Consider the following 19,453-nt stretch of genomic DNA (forward strand, 5'->3'; position numbering starts at 1 on the left):
TAGTTACATGGATATTTTTATTAAGTAATACAAACATCGAATAGTGAGATACTACAGAAGAACCGCTACGTGCACTAAAGTGCAGAAATACATCCAGGACAAGATGCTAGGCCGAAGTACATAATGGGAGTAGAAACTACTCGCTACAAAGTATCACTATACTAACGTCCGCATTCCGTCAAAGTAGGCCATACGTTCGCATAAATGTCCTAAGTCACTTTACAGAAGTTTCCAACTTTAATTTCCGTGTAATTTGTGACCTGATTTTTGATGTCAAACTTTTCTGTTCAATACACAGCTGTCAAGACACCCAATTTTGGATCTTTAGTTAGGAGCTTACTAAAATCATGAACATTGGTATAGTGACACACAAAACATTACCCACCGTCCAAAACATAAGTCATTGGATAACCTTCGCGGTCTTACAAACAGTAGTCAAATCACAGTAAAAGTAAAAAATAGAAAAATACTTTTAAAAAGTTTTAGCCAACAATCAAGACTTAGTTTAGTTAACTTTAACACGTGGCGTTTCGCCAGTACATTGCACATTACAAGATTTTGCTCGCAGTTATAATCACATTCCATCAAGATGAGAAAAGGAGGTAATTTTGGTGGTGGGGGAAAGCGGCTTTTCACTATATCCTTCATTGATGGTGAAAATATTCTCTCGTTCTTTATTCCCTTGAAGTTATAGATAAGAGTAGTAAGTGACGTTCGTCACTCAAGAAGGAGTTCGATGGCCAGCGGTCAATCGCCGCGCGACTGGCGCCTTGTGGCGTCGACGCAGCCGACGCTTTCGAACTTGAAATATGAAACCGAGCTAGTCTTACAGCAACTTTAGGCCCTATACCGCAAAACTGTTTTAAAACATCGACTCCGCCCATCGTCGCTCTCACTTCAGACGAACAGAGACAGATCAAAATAGTTTTCCGGAATAGAACCCCACTTAACATCCGATTTCCCCCGAAAGTTGGGATTGAAGAATTACAAAACTTCTGAGCCTAGACTTGCTTTACAAACGACATCGAACACTGGGGTTTACATACATCGAGTAAAAGACACTGGGGACGGGGACATAGGACTGATATCGTTATATTGAGGAAACGACATCCACAGGTAAAAGGACTGACAACGTGTTAACGCTATCTGGGAATGGGTATTAAATGGGGCAAATTATACAGGGAATGGAGTTTATTTGGGGAAAAGGACATCGTGGAATTCGTGGATTGGGGATTACCTGGGAGCGTGGACTTTGGGATAGGGAATTATCAAAGAAACAGGACCAAGAGGTCTGGGGACATGGATGTCTGGGAAGGGCATGACATCGGGAAGGGGGGTTGGAGGGGTTACATAAGCACATCAAGACATCGGACAATAGGTAATTTGGGGTGACATCGAGACTGGGAGTAGGACTATGACTGGGGTTTACATTGAGACTGACATCAAGATTTAAAAAACATCCATAAATTAAAAGACTAAATTATTATACTTAATTATAAAGCTTCAAAAATATTCAGCAACTTAAGCTACACGTATTTTAAAAATATCGCCGCCTAATCATTAAAGAAACTGCCTATTTCGAAACTAATTCCATTTTTTTTCACAATCAAAAGTAAGAATACGCCAAAATAGTAACAATGATTTTCTAAAAATAAAAAACTAAATATATTTTTTAATGGTAACCCTCATAGGCAGCTGGCTTCTTTTAGAAAATCCAACAGTAGAACCGAACCTATATCATTACATAACACAGGCCGAAAATATTTTAACTTACAGCTTAGTACAGTCTGCGTCAAATAGTTCGTGATACCCAAGTAGGCAAAAAGTTGTCAACATAATCCGCGTTGCGAACGTATTTTTGGCTACTTTAGGTGTCGCGAACTGTTTCACGCCGACTGTATAAACACTGCGCTCTGCCTGTGGTCGAAGCGGGAAAGTCCTTTGTTGGGACGTTGACCGAACCATATTGAGATATTTTTGTTTTATGATTTAGGAAATAAGGTAATCCAAAAATAGAAGGGGTAGAATTTGAATTTGAGGCCCGGCCGCAGGCGAGCGCAGGTAACATCAGTCCAATCCATTCCTTAACCTTAACCACTCACCGCCGAGCATTCCATGTCGGCGAATTAGTTCCGTAATAAAATAAACTCCGTCCGACATTAAGTCTGACGATATTTTGTACTAAAACAAATACTTAAATTAAGTACAAACATTCGATAAATTAGAGCACCTAAATAATTGTAATTTTAATACTGTTATAACGTGAATGTTCACGATATTTCATGATACAATTTAAACGAAAACACAATAAACCACCACTCTCTTGACATCTCAGACGATCTGACTGAAATCGCTTTGAGAGACTTACAAGTATGAGTTTAAATAAATCGCAGCCTTTCCACAAACGGTTTTCACGAACTGCAAACGTGAAGATCGTTTAAAAATAAAGTTTACATTAACATAATATTTTGTCACAATTCTGTTTGTTAAAACAAAAAGCCTAATCTCTGCCAACTACTGAAGGGCTTCGGCGCAGTTTCAGGAAGCCGTTCACGAGTCGACATTTGGGAACTGAGAAGAACACAGCTCGTGACCAATTTTCATGAATTGTGAAAATGAAAATCGTTTACGAGTTGACATTTAACGTAAATACCTAAATAAAACAAATAAATGGGAGAATTTAGACAACTCGTAGACGATGCACGACAAATGCATCGTCTCGAGTTGCCAGCACAAAAATAAAGATACCTTAAGATTTGTCTTACTCCTTATACTAAGCCCATAGAACCAAAGAAGAAGTAGAAGAAGGGGGCTACGGATAATGAGTAAGACAAGAATAGTAGCTTATGTTATACAAATATCATTCCCGGAAGAGTAGTCTAGTCGGCTCTAGTCATACCAAGCTTGATATGGCAGAGGGTCTAGTTAGCTCCAGGCGTACCTAGTCTTAATATTACATAATCAATGTGATAATATATGAAATTACACAAAAATCCCTTACCTACTCTTAAACTACTATTTCTTAATCTAGGTATCAAAAGTACAAAATATCTTCTTATATGGAATAGATTATATATTTTATATCTTTTATATGCTAACTACCCTAAGCAATCAACAAATACAAATAAATCTTTTCGGATGTTGACCAACTGAACAAAGGAACTGGTAGAACACGCGTGATTCCTTCGCTATAACCTTTAAAAACATTCCTGGCTATCCAGTTCAAAAATAAAAAAACAATGTCGCATAAGGTGTTATTTATGCAACCACACTTGTTACATGGCCTAATTGTAATAACAAGTGAAAAGTTAACTGTCACAAAGGTGTTACATGACTTCCATACAAAGTCGCGTTGGATGTTGTGGACACGACTACCCTGTTAATTGTCACAAAGATGTTACTGGACTAGCATGATCAATGTCACGTGAGATGTTGTGGACACGACTACTCTCTTAATTGTCACAAAGATGTTATTGGACTTGCATGATCAAAGTCGCGTGTGGTGTTGTGGACACGACTACCCTGTTAATTGTCACAATGATGTTACTGGACTTGTGTGATAAATGTCGCGTGAGATGTTGTGGACACGACTACTCACTCATCACCGCGATGTAGTGTGACGCTCAAATAATGTCGTGTGAGATGTTATTTACACAACTCTAATAATTGTCAAAAAGGTGTTACATGACTTCCATACAGTGTCGCGTTTGATGTTGTGGACACGACTACCCTCTTAACTGTCACAAAGATGTTATTGGACTTGTATGATCAAAGTCGCGTGTGATGTTGTGGACACGACTACTCTCGTCACCGCGATGTAGCGTGACGCTCAACCAATGTCGTGTGACATGTTATTCACACAACTCTAATAATTGCCAAAAAGGTGTTACATGACTTCCATACAATGCCGCGTTAGATTTTGTGGACACGACTACCCTGTTAATTGATTACTGGACTTGCATGATCAATGTCGCGTGAGATGTTGTGGACACGACTACTCTTAATTGTCACAAAGGTGTTACATGACTTCCATTATCAATGTCGCGCGTGATGTTATGGACACGACTACCCTCTTAATTGTCACAAAGATGTTATTGGACTTGTATGATCAAAGACTTTCGTCACCGCGATGTAGCGTGACGCTCAACCAATGTCGTGTGAGATGTTATTTACACAACTCTAATAATTGTCAAAAAGGTGTTACATGACTTCCATACAGAGTCGCATTGGATGATGTGGACACGACTACTCTCGTCACCGCGATGTAGTGTGACGCTCAACCAATGTCGTGTGACATGTTATTCACACAACCCTTTCTCGTCGCTAACGTGTTAATAGATTTACGCCCGTATTCCCAAACGACACTTGCTTAAGTGAAACAGCAAATCGAACGCACAGCGTTGAATAGAGCTCAGTGATTGGTTCGTGTGTCACCCTATGCGTCCACGCGCACTGTGAGACCTCATAGTAATGTTTGTGAATACGGGCGTTATTCTTTGATCAAAGGTCGCGTGAGATGTTCTTCACGCGACAGTATACGTCACAAAGATGTAACGTGACTTGCATTATCAATTTCGCGTGAGGTGTTGTCCACACGACCCTTTTAATTGTCACAGAGGTGTTATATGTCTTGCACAACCAATGTCGTGTTAGATGTTGTCCACACGACCCTATCTCGTCCCAAAGGTGTACTGGACTCACTACACGATCTAATATCGCGTAGGTGGTGTTTACGCGCATATAGACTATAAATTCACGTCCCAAAGTTGTTGCGTAATATCATGATGTCGCGCAAGGTGGTCTACGCGACCATTTCCTTCCCCAAGATGTTACGTGACGTATCTAACGTAATATCGCGTCTGGTGTTGTTCACGCGATCTCTACGTTAGAGTTGCATGCGATGGATCAAATTTCGCATGAAAGCCTCCCTCCACCCCACATGACTCCTTCAAGCTGGTAGTTGTTCAACCAGAATACCTTAAACTCTCTTCCAAGCGAGTAGTTGTCTTCTTCAACCAAATTAATAAATTCAATTTTCAAAACGTTTGTAACGCAACAGGTAATAAATTTTCAATCGGGAAGACACTGATGGTAGATATATTAAAGGCAAAGAATGGCGAAAAGAACGAAAGGTTTGCGTGGTGTTTAGTGATACCCATTGTTGACAACCAGTAAACTGTAGCTCTGGACATCAGCTGCAAAACTTCCTTCAATAATAATTCAACATCAAGATGAAATGAAGATCATACAATAACGAGGCCTGGCGTCACACAGACAGGAATATTACCCCCTTATTCTGAAACGTCTGTTTTAAAATGAGGAGGAAATACCGGCCATTAAAATTAAAAATACTAGGCTTCCATTTTTTTGGTTTTTATTTTTTATATTTTTTTTTGTATTTTTTTTGTTTTTTTTTTAGTCCAGAAGACAATGCAGTGTTGAATAAAGCTACAGTGTACAGGCCGCCACGCAATGAGCGACGGGACGTGGCGATACCACTCAAGACCCGCTCGAACGAAGTTTAAATTAATGATCCTAATCTGACTTAATTAACTTAACCTGAGTTTAAAATTGTTGTAACGTAATAAGTAATTAATATTAAACTGGAAAGACACGCTGATGGTAGATACATTTAAGGTATATAATGGTGGACTTTGCTGTAAATCTGTAAGCTGTAGTTTTATAACTGTATCCGTACCTTCTAGACTAATGTTTACTGAATGAAACTCAAGACGGGCGCGGCCTGGCGTCATTGACTGACTTTGATTATTACCCCCTTTTGTTTGAACGGCTCGTCGAAACAGAAGGAAGAAATAACGGCCAGCAAATAAAATAGAATAGGTACATGGGATCCGAGAATCGCATGTAGCACAGATGTTTATTTTTTTTACTTTTTGTATTTTATGATTTTTTTTTGGATTTTTTATTAGTCTAGAAGATATTGGAGTGGTCAATAAAGCTACAGCTTACAGTCAGCGTCCAATATTTCGTGGCACCCAAAGTGGCCAAAACGTTGGCAACACGTCCTTATTCCAAGCGGAATAAGGACGTGTTGCGTAGTTTTTGGTTAGTTTGGGTGTCACGAAGTATTTGACGTCCACCAGTAGAGACGTAGGTGTTGAGTCTCACGTGCCAGTGTGCTGGCTACCCCGCCATGGGCCGGCGATGACAGGCACCGGCCGGCGATGCCAGGCACCGGCCGGCGCGATGCCAGGCACCGGCCGGCCCGATGGGAGCGGCGGAGCGGTGGTCCCCACCCAGGCGTACTCGCACGAAGTACTACCACCTGGTCGACACACTTACCGAAGGGCAGGCCTCACTACCACTGCGCTATGAAAAAAGGCTACAATACAGAGACAGTGACAAGATACTCAACGAACGTGAGTTGCATCGCCTTTTGCTGACGTACAGCGGATGACGACCCTGTATAGGGAAATTTTGATATAATTTAAGAGACACGGAGATACACTAACAAGAGATAAACACACAGAGATACCGAGCCGTCAGTGTCAATCCCTCATTTAATTTTCTGTTATTGTAATCGCGCACAGAATTTGTCACCATTTCTGGTTGCCAAGGTGGTCTTAGGCTTAATCTGAGAAATCATTCTGAAACGATCAACTCAGCAGAATTGTGGTGGCTGTTTTCATTGAGTGCGTACACATTCCGCGACAGTGACATCAGAAGACACTTAACCGAAACTGATTTCGTAGTATGTCCTAACCTGGAACGGTGATGTTATAGTAAATAATGTTTAACACCAATGTGTTAAAGTAACACTCGTGAAACCAGCGATGAAATTGACTTGGCATATCGGTATTAGGTAATAAGCAAACAACACTAATCCTGGAGGAGGCTTAGAGACAAGGACAAGTATTATTGAAATTTTGACATGTCGACATTACGGCCGGTCACTAGTGCCGTGCCTACAAGGAGTCGACAGGAGCCTGGTATAATTAGACAACGCAACTGACTTTAAAAAGCAGAAGGAATAGGGACAGTCGGCGTCGCAAACCTCAATGTGAGATATTCCACGCGAGGGCCGACCTCCTAAGCCAGAAACAAACACGGAAGGCAATCTAATCAACTTTGGAAGACATTTGAACGAGATCAATATATTACGCACTGGTTTGCACAGCGACGTAGAACTATGATAAGGCACGAATATCATATAAAATTTTAGGCTATAATATACGTACAACTGTGCATTACAATTTATGGAAAGGTGTCGGTTATGTGAAGGAATAGGTCGTAAATGTCGATTATTGAAGATAGTCCGTCGATGCTGGAGCATACAAGGCTCGGCATCGGTATATGAAGGAAACACCCGATATAACATGGGTTACGAGAAAAGGCTAAGGTGGGTGTTGACGGCTAATGTAGCGTCAACCCAAGCGACAAAGCAGTGGCTAGCCACTGATGAACAAGTACTACCAATAAACTACGACGATTAATACTTTTAGGAAGATAATCTGATTCGGTTACACATTTAATTGCAAGTTATTATAAATTCTGAAATATTAATTTAAACATTAAGAGTGAGCAACTATTACGAATGAATGGTAGTAGATTTAATTGAAAATGGTAATAGGTACCTACATGGGGTTTTAACGTGTTGCAAACCAATCGGCCCTTGCCATCCTTCGTACGAAAGGATCCGTGTGCCAGCTCTTAAATCACGACAACTTTCGTAGCATCTCCCTTATAGTTTCTTTATATCGTCTCAAATTTTGAAATCGTACGTACAAACGTTTTGAAATAAAATTACGCTTCTCCAAACCCCCATTTTCGAAAATACATCCCCAGATCCTAGATGTTTTTTCATGGGAAATAAAATCATGCGAAATTTGACCGTAACTGCAACCAAAAATAATATTGCAATGTAAGATAAACATATGTAATTCATATAATCTTTTCAAAGGCCTCATGTGAAACGATATAATTTAAAAACGCGCTACGCGCAAACTAAATTTTTTCGCATCGAAAATGTTTTTAACATAAAGAAATAAATAATGACCTAAACTGAAATAAATCGTCAAACGATTACATAAACTAGAAAATTTAAAACCTAAAAAAATTAACTAAGTAAACCGTTTTTAAAATGATAATACTTTGTAAAAACTAAAACTACGAGTGCAATACAAAACCGTACGCGACAACCAATAATAAGTACTTAAGTAGGTTCGAGTCGAAGTAGGAATAGCACACGTTCGCTGTGTGCCATTAGAGGAACAATAATAATTATAGTTTTGTATTCCAGTTCGAAAACCGATTATACCACGCCGAATACATTTCGAAGTCGTTCGTCACGAATACGACGGTGCCTTTACCGGCCACTACGGAAACAAATACTTAGCGTGTACAGTCCGAGCATAAACATACATCCCCTTGAGCAAACAGGGCCAATTACACATTTACGCACCCAAATATTACTTCTTCCAGCCAGCTTCGTTCACACGTTCAATCGCCAAGCCGCTAGCTCGAAGCCATGGCCATTCCTTACATAAAAATAGCTCGGTCAGTGATTCAATAAATACTCTATATTTGTCCCCACACGCCGGCGGCCTCGCGGCTGTATCGTGTGAATAAGCTGGAAGCCCTGTAGGTTCAATTCAGCCAATACCTTGGCAAGACCAGCTTAGAACTGTGAGTGAAGCTTTAGCAATCAGTCCCTTCAATCCCCGAGTGGTGAGTCGGAATCAAGCTTTATTTTCTAACGAACTGTATATTTGTAGATTTATGAATATTGTTCACAACATTATTTGCCTATGTTTCGGGAGAGTTCACATCCATTGTTAATTTTTTTTAATTGTAATTCAAAAATTAAGGGACTCCTTTTCCGAGCCGTTTAGATAACTATTCAAGAGTAGGGCCTTCGTTTGTTCTTACGCCCATTAGCTCGCTCACTAGTTCTCACGTTCGCTTAAAAACTAATTTGCTTAGTATTTGTTTCCGTCGCGTCCGACACAGAAGGTGTATGTATAGACGGATCTTAACCAAACTGTAATGCGATAGTATCGCTCTGAGTGACAGAACAACACACCACAACCGACTACAACAACTGACAGTCCTGAGCCCTACCTTCACTTACTTTCATTCGTTTAACATAATTAATTTTAGATTATTTTCGTTCACAAAGACCGCCACTTCGAATTTTCACAGCGCTCATTATGATGATAAGTACTAGTGCAGATGTTATACATTTCCTCGACCATTTTACACAATTAGGTTGAGTTGCACCACCTTATTTTAACTATAACCGGTGTACTTTGATAGGCTTTTGACGTTTGTTAAAGTTAAAGTTAAAATAAGATGGTGCAACCCAGCCTTAGTCAATAAAACGGTACAAAAAATTATTGTTAATTTCTTCTTAGCATTTTGAAGTTATCACATATCATTCGTATGAGAACGAACCCCGGTTTTAATTTCATAATATTTCCAGGATAAAATTCCTCAATTAAGTACTCAATGCTCAATTCTACGTTCTAATTCGATCGGAAGCTTCAATCCTTTTCGGGCTATGAATGAATAATGTTCATTCATTCCCAAAGTAAACCTTCTGCCATTCAGTTGTTATACTCGCAGTCTGTGGTGGGTGTTGATCTTAGTGACGTCACCGACCTTCGCTATTGACGCTACCGACCGCAGAGCAACCGCATTCGACCGCAGCCTGCTGTTGGTATGCATATGCATGGTAGAATATGCATGGTGGAATATGCATGGTGGAATATGCATGGTGGAATATGCATGGTGGAATATGCATGGTGGAATATGCATGGTGGAATATGCATGGTGGAATTTATTTTTATTTTATTTAAATTTATTATTGAACGTGCACGCATTGTTGCTGCGGCCTGTGAACGCCGGTGTCAGATCGCGCGATTGGACATTGCGGTTGCGATTGCGGTCGATAGTATGACGTAGCCAAACCCAAGGTATAATAGGTGTTGCATGTTTACGGATCTTAACAGACATTATTTATAGGCTACCTGCGAGTTCGTGATAGAACGACCTTCTGACCTCCCATGACCAATTCTCTCAAAAACCTTCTGTATTCGCCACATTCCAGAAAAATTATTACTCATTTATTGCTATAATTCCTAATTTTAGTGATACGATGCTGATAAACGATGACGGGTTTGACTTAAACGGTGCTGACAATAACGGGAGATTTGCCTGAACTGTGCTGAGAAAATTATGACTGGTTAACCTAAACAGTGCTGACAATGAGAGATTCACTTAAACTGTGCGGATGGATACGAGGGGAGTACCCTAAACGGACAAGGATTTGTGACTTTAAACCAATGTGCTGACTTAAAATAAGAGCAGATACCTCAAAACAACACTCGTAGCGAGGTACCTCCAGTAGTATTCTAATTATATCTATTATTCTAAATGCATTGGCAGCGTTACACCAAACAATATCTTCTATAATAATAAGTGCAACTGTGGTTAAATATCTTATCTATGCGCGATTCGATACCTAGAAAGCACGTGAATGCCGGAAAATAATATTTACGTTAAGCGTTTCCAGCGGATAATACAGATCGGTTTTACGGGTTCACTGTATTGCAACACTGGCGACGCGGGAAAGGAACGTGGGCAAAGTAATGGTGGATACGAGCCGCCGGCTGCTGGCCTAGAGAAGCTGACACTAGTTCAATCGGAGCAACGCGTCGCTGGTCTGACTTGTAGATCCAAGAACATAAGGCACAATTTTGCTTGATTAAAATCACGCAAAATTGCACCTCATACCTCGATCTTACTCATGCTCTGCGTGAACTAGCGCGACGTAGACGAAAGACTAGAATTACTCAAACATTTTCCAAAGAATGATTAGTAAAAGGCGAGTGAGATCACTCGCGGCCAAGAATACAGATTTTAGAATTTGGAGGCCCGAAACAAAAGGTACAGGACTTTACCGGAAGAAGGGATTCGGAAGACCTTTTGTAATGAAGTTAGATTTAGAGAGGATAGATTCGAGTTCGTAACGGGCGAGCGGTAGGTCGAGCGATCGCCCGCTGCGAACGTTCGCGCGCGAGCAGCTAGCGGCGAACGTAGCGGGTACGAACGAACGTTTACGACCTTAACACGATTCGACCTAACCTAATCCTAAACATTATAAGTAAGGGCGATGAAGGACGTATGACGATGATGAAAATAAATACGACGATTCTTTAAATAAAGTTACACCAAACCGTGAATGTTCGTGAAGGGAGGTATAAGGGTAGGGAGGGGAGGGGAACGACGATAAATAAATAACCGGGGGTAAAGTAATAACACGATACAACGGCCACCGAGCTCCGCGTCTAAGGTAAGGGAAGTTCACGATAGCCTGTGCCCTGAGCGAACACTGTCACAGCCATGAAACGTTTATAAACCACACAGTGACATAAGTTGAGTATTTTGTCTGATAAAAGCTCATACAAAATGGCAACTCAAGCACGATATATACCGCGTCACCGTTGTGGCAGGGCTCGGCCAGAAACTACCGTGATAGATGTTAGGACATTATAATAACGGGCGAGATCGATTTCGCCCGCGGCCAACATGAAGATAAAGTTAAATGAATTTAGAATTTGGGAAGGTTGCAAAACGTCTAGATGACGCAATCGGAACAAGATTTTAGGAAGTTATTTCGTGGGATGAAGATAGATTAGATAGGATTCGAGTTCGTAACGGGCGGCTGCTGGTCGCGGCGTCCGTCCGCTGCGAACAAAGCGGAGACGATGCGGTGGCTTAACACGACTAACGATCAACGATTCGACCTATCCTATGCTTAAATGCCTACCGATGGCATTTCAATGTTACAAATTAAAACGATGCACAATGATGTCGATTAAGAATTTAAATATAACGCTTTTTAAATAAATACACCAAACCGTGAAGATGATTGGGAAGGGAGTGACTGGGGGATATGTGAAGCAAACAGGCTGCCAAGCTGCACATCTAAGGGTGAGAGTAGACTCGCTAGCTTGAGCACAATCTATGTTGCAAGACGATTGTGGACCACACGGTACTTGGAGTTACTTAAAGCCGCGTGAAGGACGAGATAAGACTCACCATAAGCTAGCCGATAGATGTTAAGATAATAAGACAAAAGTTTTTCAAGAAAATTGCAAGGTGACAGGTGAGACAGACAACGCCCGCGGTCAGAATGAAGATGTGTTGAGGAGTTTTAGACGGTCCGCGGTCAAAGCAAAATTTTAGTGAATGAACAAGAGAGTAATTTGGAACGAAGATATAGAGAGGGTCCGCTGCGAACGAAGATGTGCAGCTACGTTGGCAGGCGTGACGATCTTAGCACGACTAACGACTTATCCTAACCTTAAATGCCTATCGACGGCATTCAAACGCTTACACCTAAATGACTATTATAAATAAGGTGACGAACGATAACAATGATGAAAATAAATATAACGTTTTTCAAATAAATTACATCAAACGATGAAGATGCTTGATGAGCGACACGAGTGCTCGGCACCCGTGCTACCCACCCCGCGATGAAGGGAGGGACTTGGAGGATAAAGTACCAACAGTTCCACGACCTCGCTTCCTCCCTACGCAATACCTAGTTGTACAGTCGCGCAGTCGACGGCTAGTAATATCGGATTCAAAATTCAAAACATTATCATCGACAGTGGTGATCCTTAACACTCATGTAAGAAAGAAAGAACTAGACGACGGATTCGTCGAATGCACTCTCGGTTGCATGTCCTGTCCAACTTTTCAAGAGCAGAAAGAGAACCACACAACGATAAGTCCTTGAATAAAGAAACCGAGCACACAAGGCGTTCAGTGTGAAAAAGTGCAGCCGTATCGTGCGCGAGCGTACACTCACAAGCTGATAGGTGGGTGGAATTAGAGAATTATGAACGGGGTCCTATTTCGCGAACGTTCGGCCCCACACGTCTGCGTCTGTGCCGGTCGCAGCCGAAGATAGACGAAGCAGGACCATCGGGAGCGAGTCGCGAACGAAACCTAACATTAACCTAACATACATAGCAACGAATCCAAAAGATGCGCAAACGAAGTGGGTCCATTGACGGGTACACACGTTCCTGGTTACCTCCAAATGACCGCGACGTTAGGGTCTTCTTCGATGATCTGCTCGAGGGTGGGGAGGTCGATACGCGCCATGAGACAAATCTCGTCGGTGCAATGCTGGCCCGTGAACAGCCGCCGGATGCCGAGGCTGTCGAAGCGGCCGTTGTAGCCATTTGGGCGCGCAGTGTAGCGGACGAACACCGGGTATCTGAAGTCGGAGACATCACTATTATCTCACCTGCCTAGACTAGTTTTGCTTTCAAAGAACTTAACGAATTTCATTATCTTAATGTATAGTCTGGTCCGTGAGCACGTAGAATTTTGTACAATGACCCCTAGCTACCCATCCCTATCGCTCGCGCGTAATTATATTGCTGTCGCGACTGTGCGACTCACACCCGCAGTGAGTGTGTGAGCGCGAGCAATAAGGATGGGTAGCTAGGGGTCATTGGAAAAAATTCTACGTGCTCACGGACCGCGCTTTAGTCGACAAGCATTCACAACGATGAAGCAATAGAACAATGTCAGTAACAACAAATGTACAGTGAAAACTACCGGACCAATCTTCGTGAGTTTTCGTCGTTGAGTCGTCAACTTCGCTTCGAGCAGTTTGGTGAAAGACACTACATGTCTTGATGCTATGCTTGCAAAGGCTTGATCAAGCCGGCGCTGGTGAAGTAGAAACTGTACCGGCGCCGAGTTCATCGAGTCTTCAGGAGCATTCGCCGCTAGCAGGTATTCTTGAGTTAGACCGTCTTCGCTCAGCTTCAAGAGAGCAGCCGCTTTAATCGCCTATCACACGAGTATCGAGCTGCTTCAGCGTTGCCAGTTTTTTTTCGCCAAGTCGGGACTTTATTACTTTTTGAGTGAAAATAGCGGGATTCTTCCGTCAGAAGCGGGACATAGTAAAAAAACGTAATATAATCAAAGGTTTTCAAATATTTATCCTTTTATTTGACTTAAAATTACGTTTACGTGACAGTGGATAGCAAAAGTAGCCATAGAAAATGTATTTTAACAAAAAAATAATATTTTAAATCAGATTTACTCTATCGTTAAATTCGTTTTTAGAATAAAAAAAGAAAAAAAAAAGAAAAATCGAAATAAAAAAAATATTCTTTAGAGTAATATGGCGTTTCAAACAATAGTCTGGTGAAGTGAGTGTCTCTCTCCGAAAAGCGGGACAGAGCCTGTCCCGCGCGGGACATTTAAATTTGATTTAAAAATCGGGACGTCTGGCAACGCTGAGCTGATTACAGCCATACATACCTTTTAAGGCACTGGATAAGGCTGTGGAGCAGAGCGAACACCACCAGCCTCCGGACATCGAACGCGACGCCAGGGGTGTTGGAGTATCGTTCACACACCGCACGCAGGGTCGTCCCCTGCTGCAGCGAGCAAAGGATGTCCAACACGTCCGTCATGACAGGCTGAAAAACAAGAAAAAATCTTTAAGGTGATGCCTTGCGAATATTGGGCGTTTTAAAGAAGCGCAGATTAGTTTTAATCGTACTTTTCTTATTACTTATGTTCTTATTTTGAAATATGTCATAGTTGACTAATAAATCTAGTGTCTGGTCGAAGCCGAAACATGAATGGAAACAATTTTCTCGATAGAAAAAAATTCCAAAGATGACCCTTCTATTACTCGATTTTTCGTTTTATAAGCAGATAGGCTAATATTTCAATACCAAATTTTGTATATTGGTAAGGTAATAACATATTCTAAGTACTGGTCGAGTTATTTTTTTAAATAGTGTTTGGTTTTTCAATAAATACATGATTTCCGATTTGTCGCTTACGTTATTTTATTCCGCGCCGCGCGCGCTATTGCTGTCCCTTTTCCTCGCACTGAGAAATCATATTTCTATCCCTCTGTGTGCGAGGCATTCAGTCGGCCGAAAACTTTTACGAGGTAGCGCCTTAAGGTACTTTATTTAGTTACAACCAATGCGTGTTACACCAAGGAAAACGCAAACGTGGTCGACCCAGGCAAACTTGGCGGCGCACTGTAGCGGACGAGGCGAAGAAGATCGGCAAGATCTGGAGCGAGATCAAGCGAGAAGCTCAAGACCGAACGAGATGGAGGACTGTTGTGGACGCCCTCTGCCCCATCTAGGGGTCATAGGACCATAAGTCAAGTAAGTTAATGCGTGTTACCAGTGATAACTTATGGCTCGGAAACGTGGCCTCTCACTATGGGCTTTATACAGAAGCTCAAAGTTGCACAGCGTGCTATGGAGAGGGCTATGCTCGGTGTTTCTTTGAGAGATCGAATCAGAAATGAGGAGATCCGTAAACGAACCAAAGTCGCCGACATAGCCCGACGGATTAGCAAGCTGAAGTGGCAATGGGCAGGGCACATAGTACGCAGAACTGACGGCCGATGAGGCAGAAAGGTTCTGGAATGCAGGCCGCGTACCGGGACGTCCACCCACAAGGTGGACCGACGACATCGTAAAGGTAGCAGGGAAGCGCTGGATGCAGGCCGCTACCAATCGATCAACATGGAAAGCATTGGGGGAGGCCTATGTTCAGCAGTGGACGTCCTATGGCTGAAATGATGATGATGACTTTATTTAGTGAGGTAAAGTCAATACATTCATTTCACAAAAGTATCATTAATTGTTTGGATGATGATGATACGAACCTTTTCCCTGGCGTCCGATCCGTTGGTGATGAAGGTGATGCACGACTTCTGCAACTCGTGATCGACGAATAAACGGCTCAGTTTGGGGGTGGCCCGGTACATGTTGCTGTACTTCAGAACCGGTATCAAAGTAACCTGGAAATTGTACGAAATAGATGTTAATATCAATGTAATGACAACACAACAAATCGTATTTGATGTATGAATCAGATTTTAAAGGAATGCATAAGTATTCAACTTACGACTCCGTAGTACAGCAGGTTCTGGATGCATGATTTCACTAATGTCTTCTCAACGTTGGTGTCCGCCGCAATTTTCGAAACGTGGTTGTATCCGTTAATGTAAGGAAGCAGCTGGAAAACATGGAAGCACAAAATTAGCCTTTATTGCTGGAGCAGTAAAACAAATCGAATGTCACACAAGTTAAAAAAAATCAAATTTATATATTATTAGCCATTAAGGAAATATAATTGCATTGGCCACACTCTCCGAAGGGATCCCGATCACATCCACAAGCAAAACGCACACTTGGCGGCGCACTGTGGCAGACGAGGCGAAGAAGATCGGCAAGACTTGGAGCGAGATCAAACGCGAAGCTCAAGACCGAACGCGATGGAGGACTGTTGTGGACGCCCTCTGCCCCATCTAGGGGACATAGGACCTTAAATCAGTCAAGGAAATATAATGAGGAACAAAAAGCGACTTACTTGTCTGGTAGTAAGGTCCCAATCGGCAGTCAGGTCAACTTCAAACGGCTCGTCGTCCTCGACGTCCAGGTGCTCGCTCGGCGGCTCGGCGCCCTCGGGCGGCACAGTCCGCTGAGGCCGGCCGGGCCGCGGCAGCCCCACCGACGCCACCAGCACGGGCACATCGTGCTCGTGCACCGGCGCTGGGTCCTTCCGCACCTCCAGGACTTTCAAGTGCATAACTGTATCGCCTTCTGTGGACAACGGAGACGGAACGTGAGTCCATGGCGCACCACACTCGGGTATGGTTTCAGTCGCGACGCAATAACAAAGGACAGTCGCCACTAGCTACTAGCACACACAAGCAACAACAATTTGTGTATAACGCACAGCACATATGAACAGTACTTGACTTCTAAATACCTAAGTCTTAAGTTTAAATTGCTCATTGCTTTAGAAGTTTAGAACACAGCCTACGTGTCGGCATAAAACGCCATCGTGCCGAAAACTGACGCGTCATTCGCCGAAGTCTCGACGCTTCGGCGCCGGGATGCTGCGCGCGCAACCTATATTGATTTCTCTCAGCCCTTCGTTTGACCTGAACGACCTAGACGCATCTAGACCGGGCACTGGCGCGCGCATCCTTTATCGATTTTCGCGAGCCCGGGCAGGACTCGCAAGTCTAGAAGATACGTGTAGGACAAAGCAAGGATAACAAAGACGCAATTGTGATATTACAAGCGTAGAGTAGTGCCACATTAAAAATGTTGATATCAATTATGGTGATACAGTAATTTAGCATTTGGAATTAATGAAAGTAGAATTCAATTACTTTAGAACTCACCATACTCTAACCTCAGACCACACAACACTAAACTAAGAACTAAGACGTCATTACGGTAAGCGCTCACTCCGACTACTGACGCCCTGCCCAAGTCTAGATGCTTCGGCGGCTAGATGTAGCGCGCGCATCCCGTATTGATCTACTGTATGACCTGGAGCGCGGGGGCCGGGGAAGGACGAAAGCACTAAGTGCGGGGACGGGCGAGACCGAGCATGGCTCGTTGGATGCCAGCCTTTGTTCTTACTGCGTACTTTATAGTGAATGAAGTGATGCCTCAGAAATATTAGGAACCAGGAGACATTCTAAGACGTCAACATAAGATGACTGGGAAACTAATCTAAATAAAAATGAATTGCTGTTCGTTAGTCTGATTAAAACTCGAGAACGGCTGGACCGATTGAGCTGATTTTGGTTTTAAAATGTTTGTCGTAGTCCAGGGTAGGTCTAAACGGTGAGCAAATAAGGAAAAATTGCGATGGCTTACTTATAGCCTTTAAGGCGGAACAGAGTTTGCCGGGTCAACTAGTAATAAATAATAATAAACTAGTAGGCATGACAGTTTTAGGAAATTCGCAAATGAGGGTCAATAGTATTTATAGTAGATGATTAAGCACTTTACTGATAAGGATACAACTAGGAGTAAAAGAATAACTGACCGCACCCACATGATCGACGCGCCTACGAGGTGCGGGACTGATTGAAGCACTGACTCCCGGGCTGGGCTTAGACCACCGGTGCCTGGTGCAGCGCGCGCATCGGGCATCGATTTGTTGCACACGCCCGAACGCAAAGGCGATATAGGGGCGGAATAAATGATCTAGTTTACGGTTGTAATGAAGTTATTGATTGACCAACGCCCTGTTTCAAGTAATAGACACTTCGATGACCTGGATACAGAGTATTTAGTATTGATTTTGTTTTTTACGTGGGCGCCTCGACGCCGTGGGGTAAAATATAAATAGGTGGGGCCGAGGTTAATGAGATAGCAGATAGACTTTGAGAAAAGATTTGATAAACTTACTATTGCTGCCATTTTGGGAAATCACAACAAAGAACACTACACTCAAATAAAATCAAGCGATACTAAAATTAAGAGACGTTGTCGCGGTAGAGACTAAAGCTGGGGACTGACGACAGATCTGTCTAGATGTTTCGACGGCCTAGATGTAGCGCGCGCATCTGGTATTGATTGATTGCATCCCGGCTGCGACCCGGGCAGGGCTCCACAGGTCTGAGCGGGGCGTGGGCGGGCGGAAGATTGTGTGCAAGCGAGAAAGAGCAGTACAAAGTTTTAAGTTTTAACATGGAGGTTTGTAATGGTGAGCCGAGGGGGGGAATATTATCAGAGTGCTTGTATATGGATGGTGTCTTGCGTGACAAAAAGGAATGTATTTATTTAAGAAAACTATCAAACTGTGCCAATATTAAGTAAATGATAAACTTACTATTGCTGCCATTTTGGGAAATCACAACAAATAACACTACACTAAATAAAAATCAAGCGAGACTAAAATTAAGAGACGTTGTCGCGGTACAAACTAAAGCTGGGGACTGACGACAGATGCGCTGTCTAGATGTTTCGACGGCCTAGATGTAGCGCGCGCAAGTGGTATTGATTGATTGCATCCCGGCTGCGACCCGGGCAGCGCTCTACAGATTTGAGCGGGGGCGTGGGCGGGCGGAAAATTGTGTGCAAGCGAGAAAGAGAGGTACGAAAGTTTTAACGTAGGGTTTTGCAAGGGTGAGCCAAGGGGATGGGGCTTCAAATATACAATTAGTATGGTTTTTGGCTTATGTGGCAAAAAGTAAATGGTAAAAAATATGTAATTATTAACTTACTGTTGCTGCCATTTTGGGAAATCACAACAAAGAATACTACACTCAAATAAAAATCAAGCTGTACTAAAATGAAGAGACGTTGTCTCGGTAGAAACTAAAGCTCGGGACTGGCGACAGATGCTCTGTCTAGAAGTAGCGCGCAAATCCTGTATTGATTGATGAAGTCGGAGCGACCCGGGCGGGGTGCAACCGGTTTGGGCGGGGACGAGGTCGGCACGTACTTGCAAAGGGTGCAAGCGAGAAAAAGAGGGACATAATGTAGCTTAAAATTTAACGAAATTTCTTACAGCACTGAAACCGAAGTGTCACCTAAACACGCCTTTGCGTGTGCTGTGTTTGTGCGACATTCTACCTGAGTCTAGATATCTTGACGCGCTAGATGCATCG

At 42.7% G+C, this 19,453-nt stretch overlaps 1 protein-coding gene across 1 annotated transcript in view; it reads right to left on the reverse strand.

Moving 5' to 3' along the window:
• Positions 1–247: 247 nt before the first annotated feature.
• The window catches only part of LOC114364861 (GATOR complex protein NPRL2), a 66,082-nt gene continuing 46,876 nt past the window's right edge, over positions 248–19,453 (reverse strand). The window contains exons 5-9 of the mRNA XM_028321198.1: positions 16,405–16,637; positions 15,940–16,050; positions 15,698–15,832; positions 14,317–14,477; positions 248–13,255 (exon numbers count right to left, since the gene is read on the reverse strand). Of these exons, the coding sequence (XP_028176999.1) occupies positions 13,066–13,255; positions 14,317–14,477; positions 15,698–15,832; positions 15,940–16,050; positions 16,405–16,637 (830 nt within the window). The 3' untranslated portion in view covers positions 248–13,065. The remainder of the gene's footprint in view (positions 13,256–14,316; positions 14,478–15,697; positions 15,833–15,939; positions 16,051–16,404; positions 16,638–19,453) is intronic.

This window comes from Ostrinia furnacalis, unplaced genomic scaffold (assembly GCF_004193835.3).
Source record: "Ostrinia furnacalis isolate ACB-3 unplaced genomic scaffold, ASM419383v2 OfSCF7477, whole genome shotgun sequence".
NCBI lineage: Eukaryota > Metazoa > Arthropoda > Insecta > Lepidoptera > Crambidae > Ostrinia > Ostrinia furnacalis.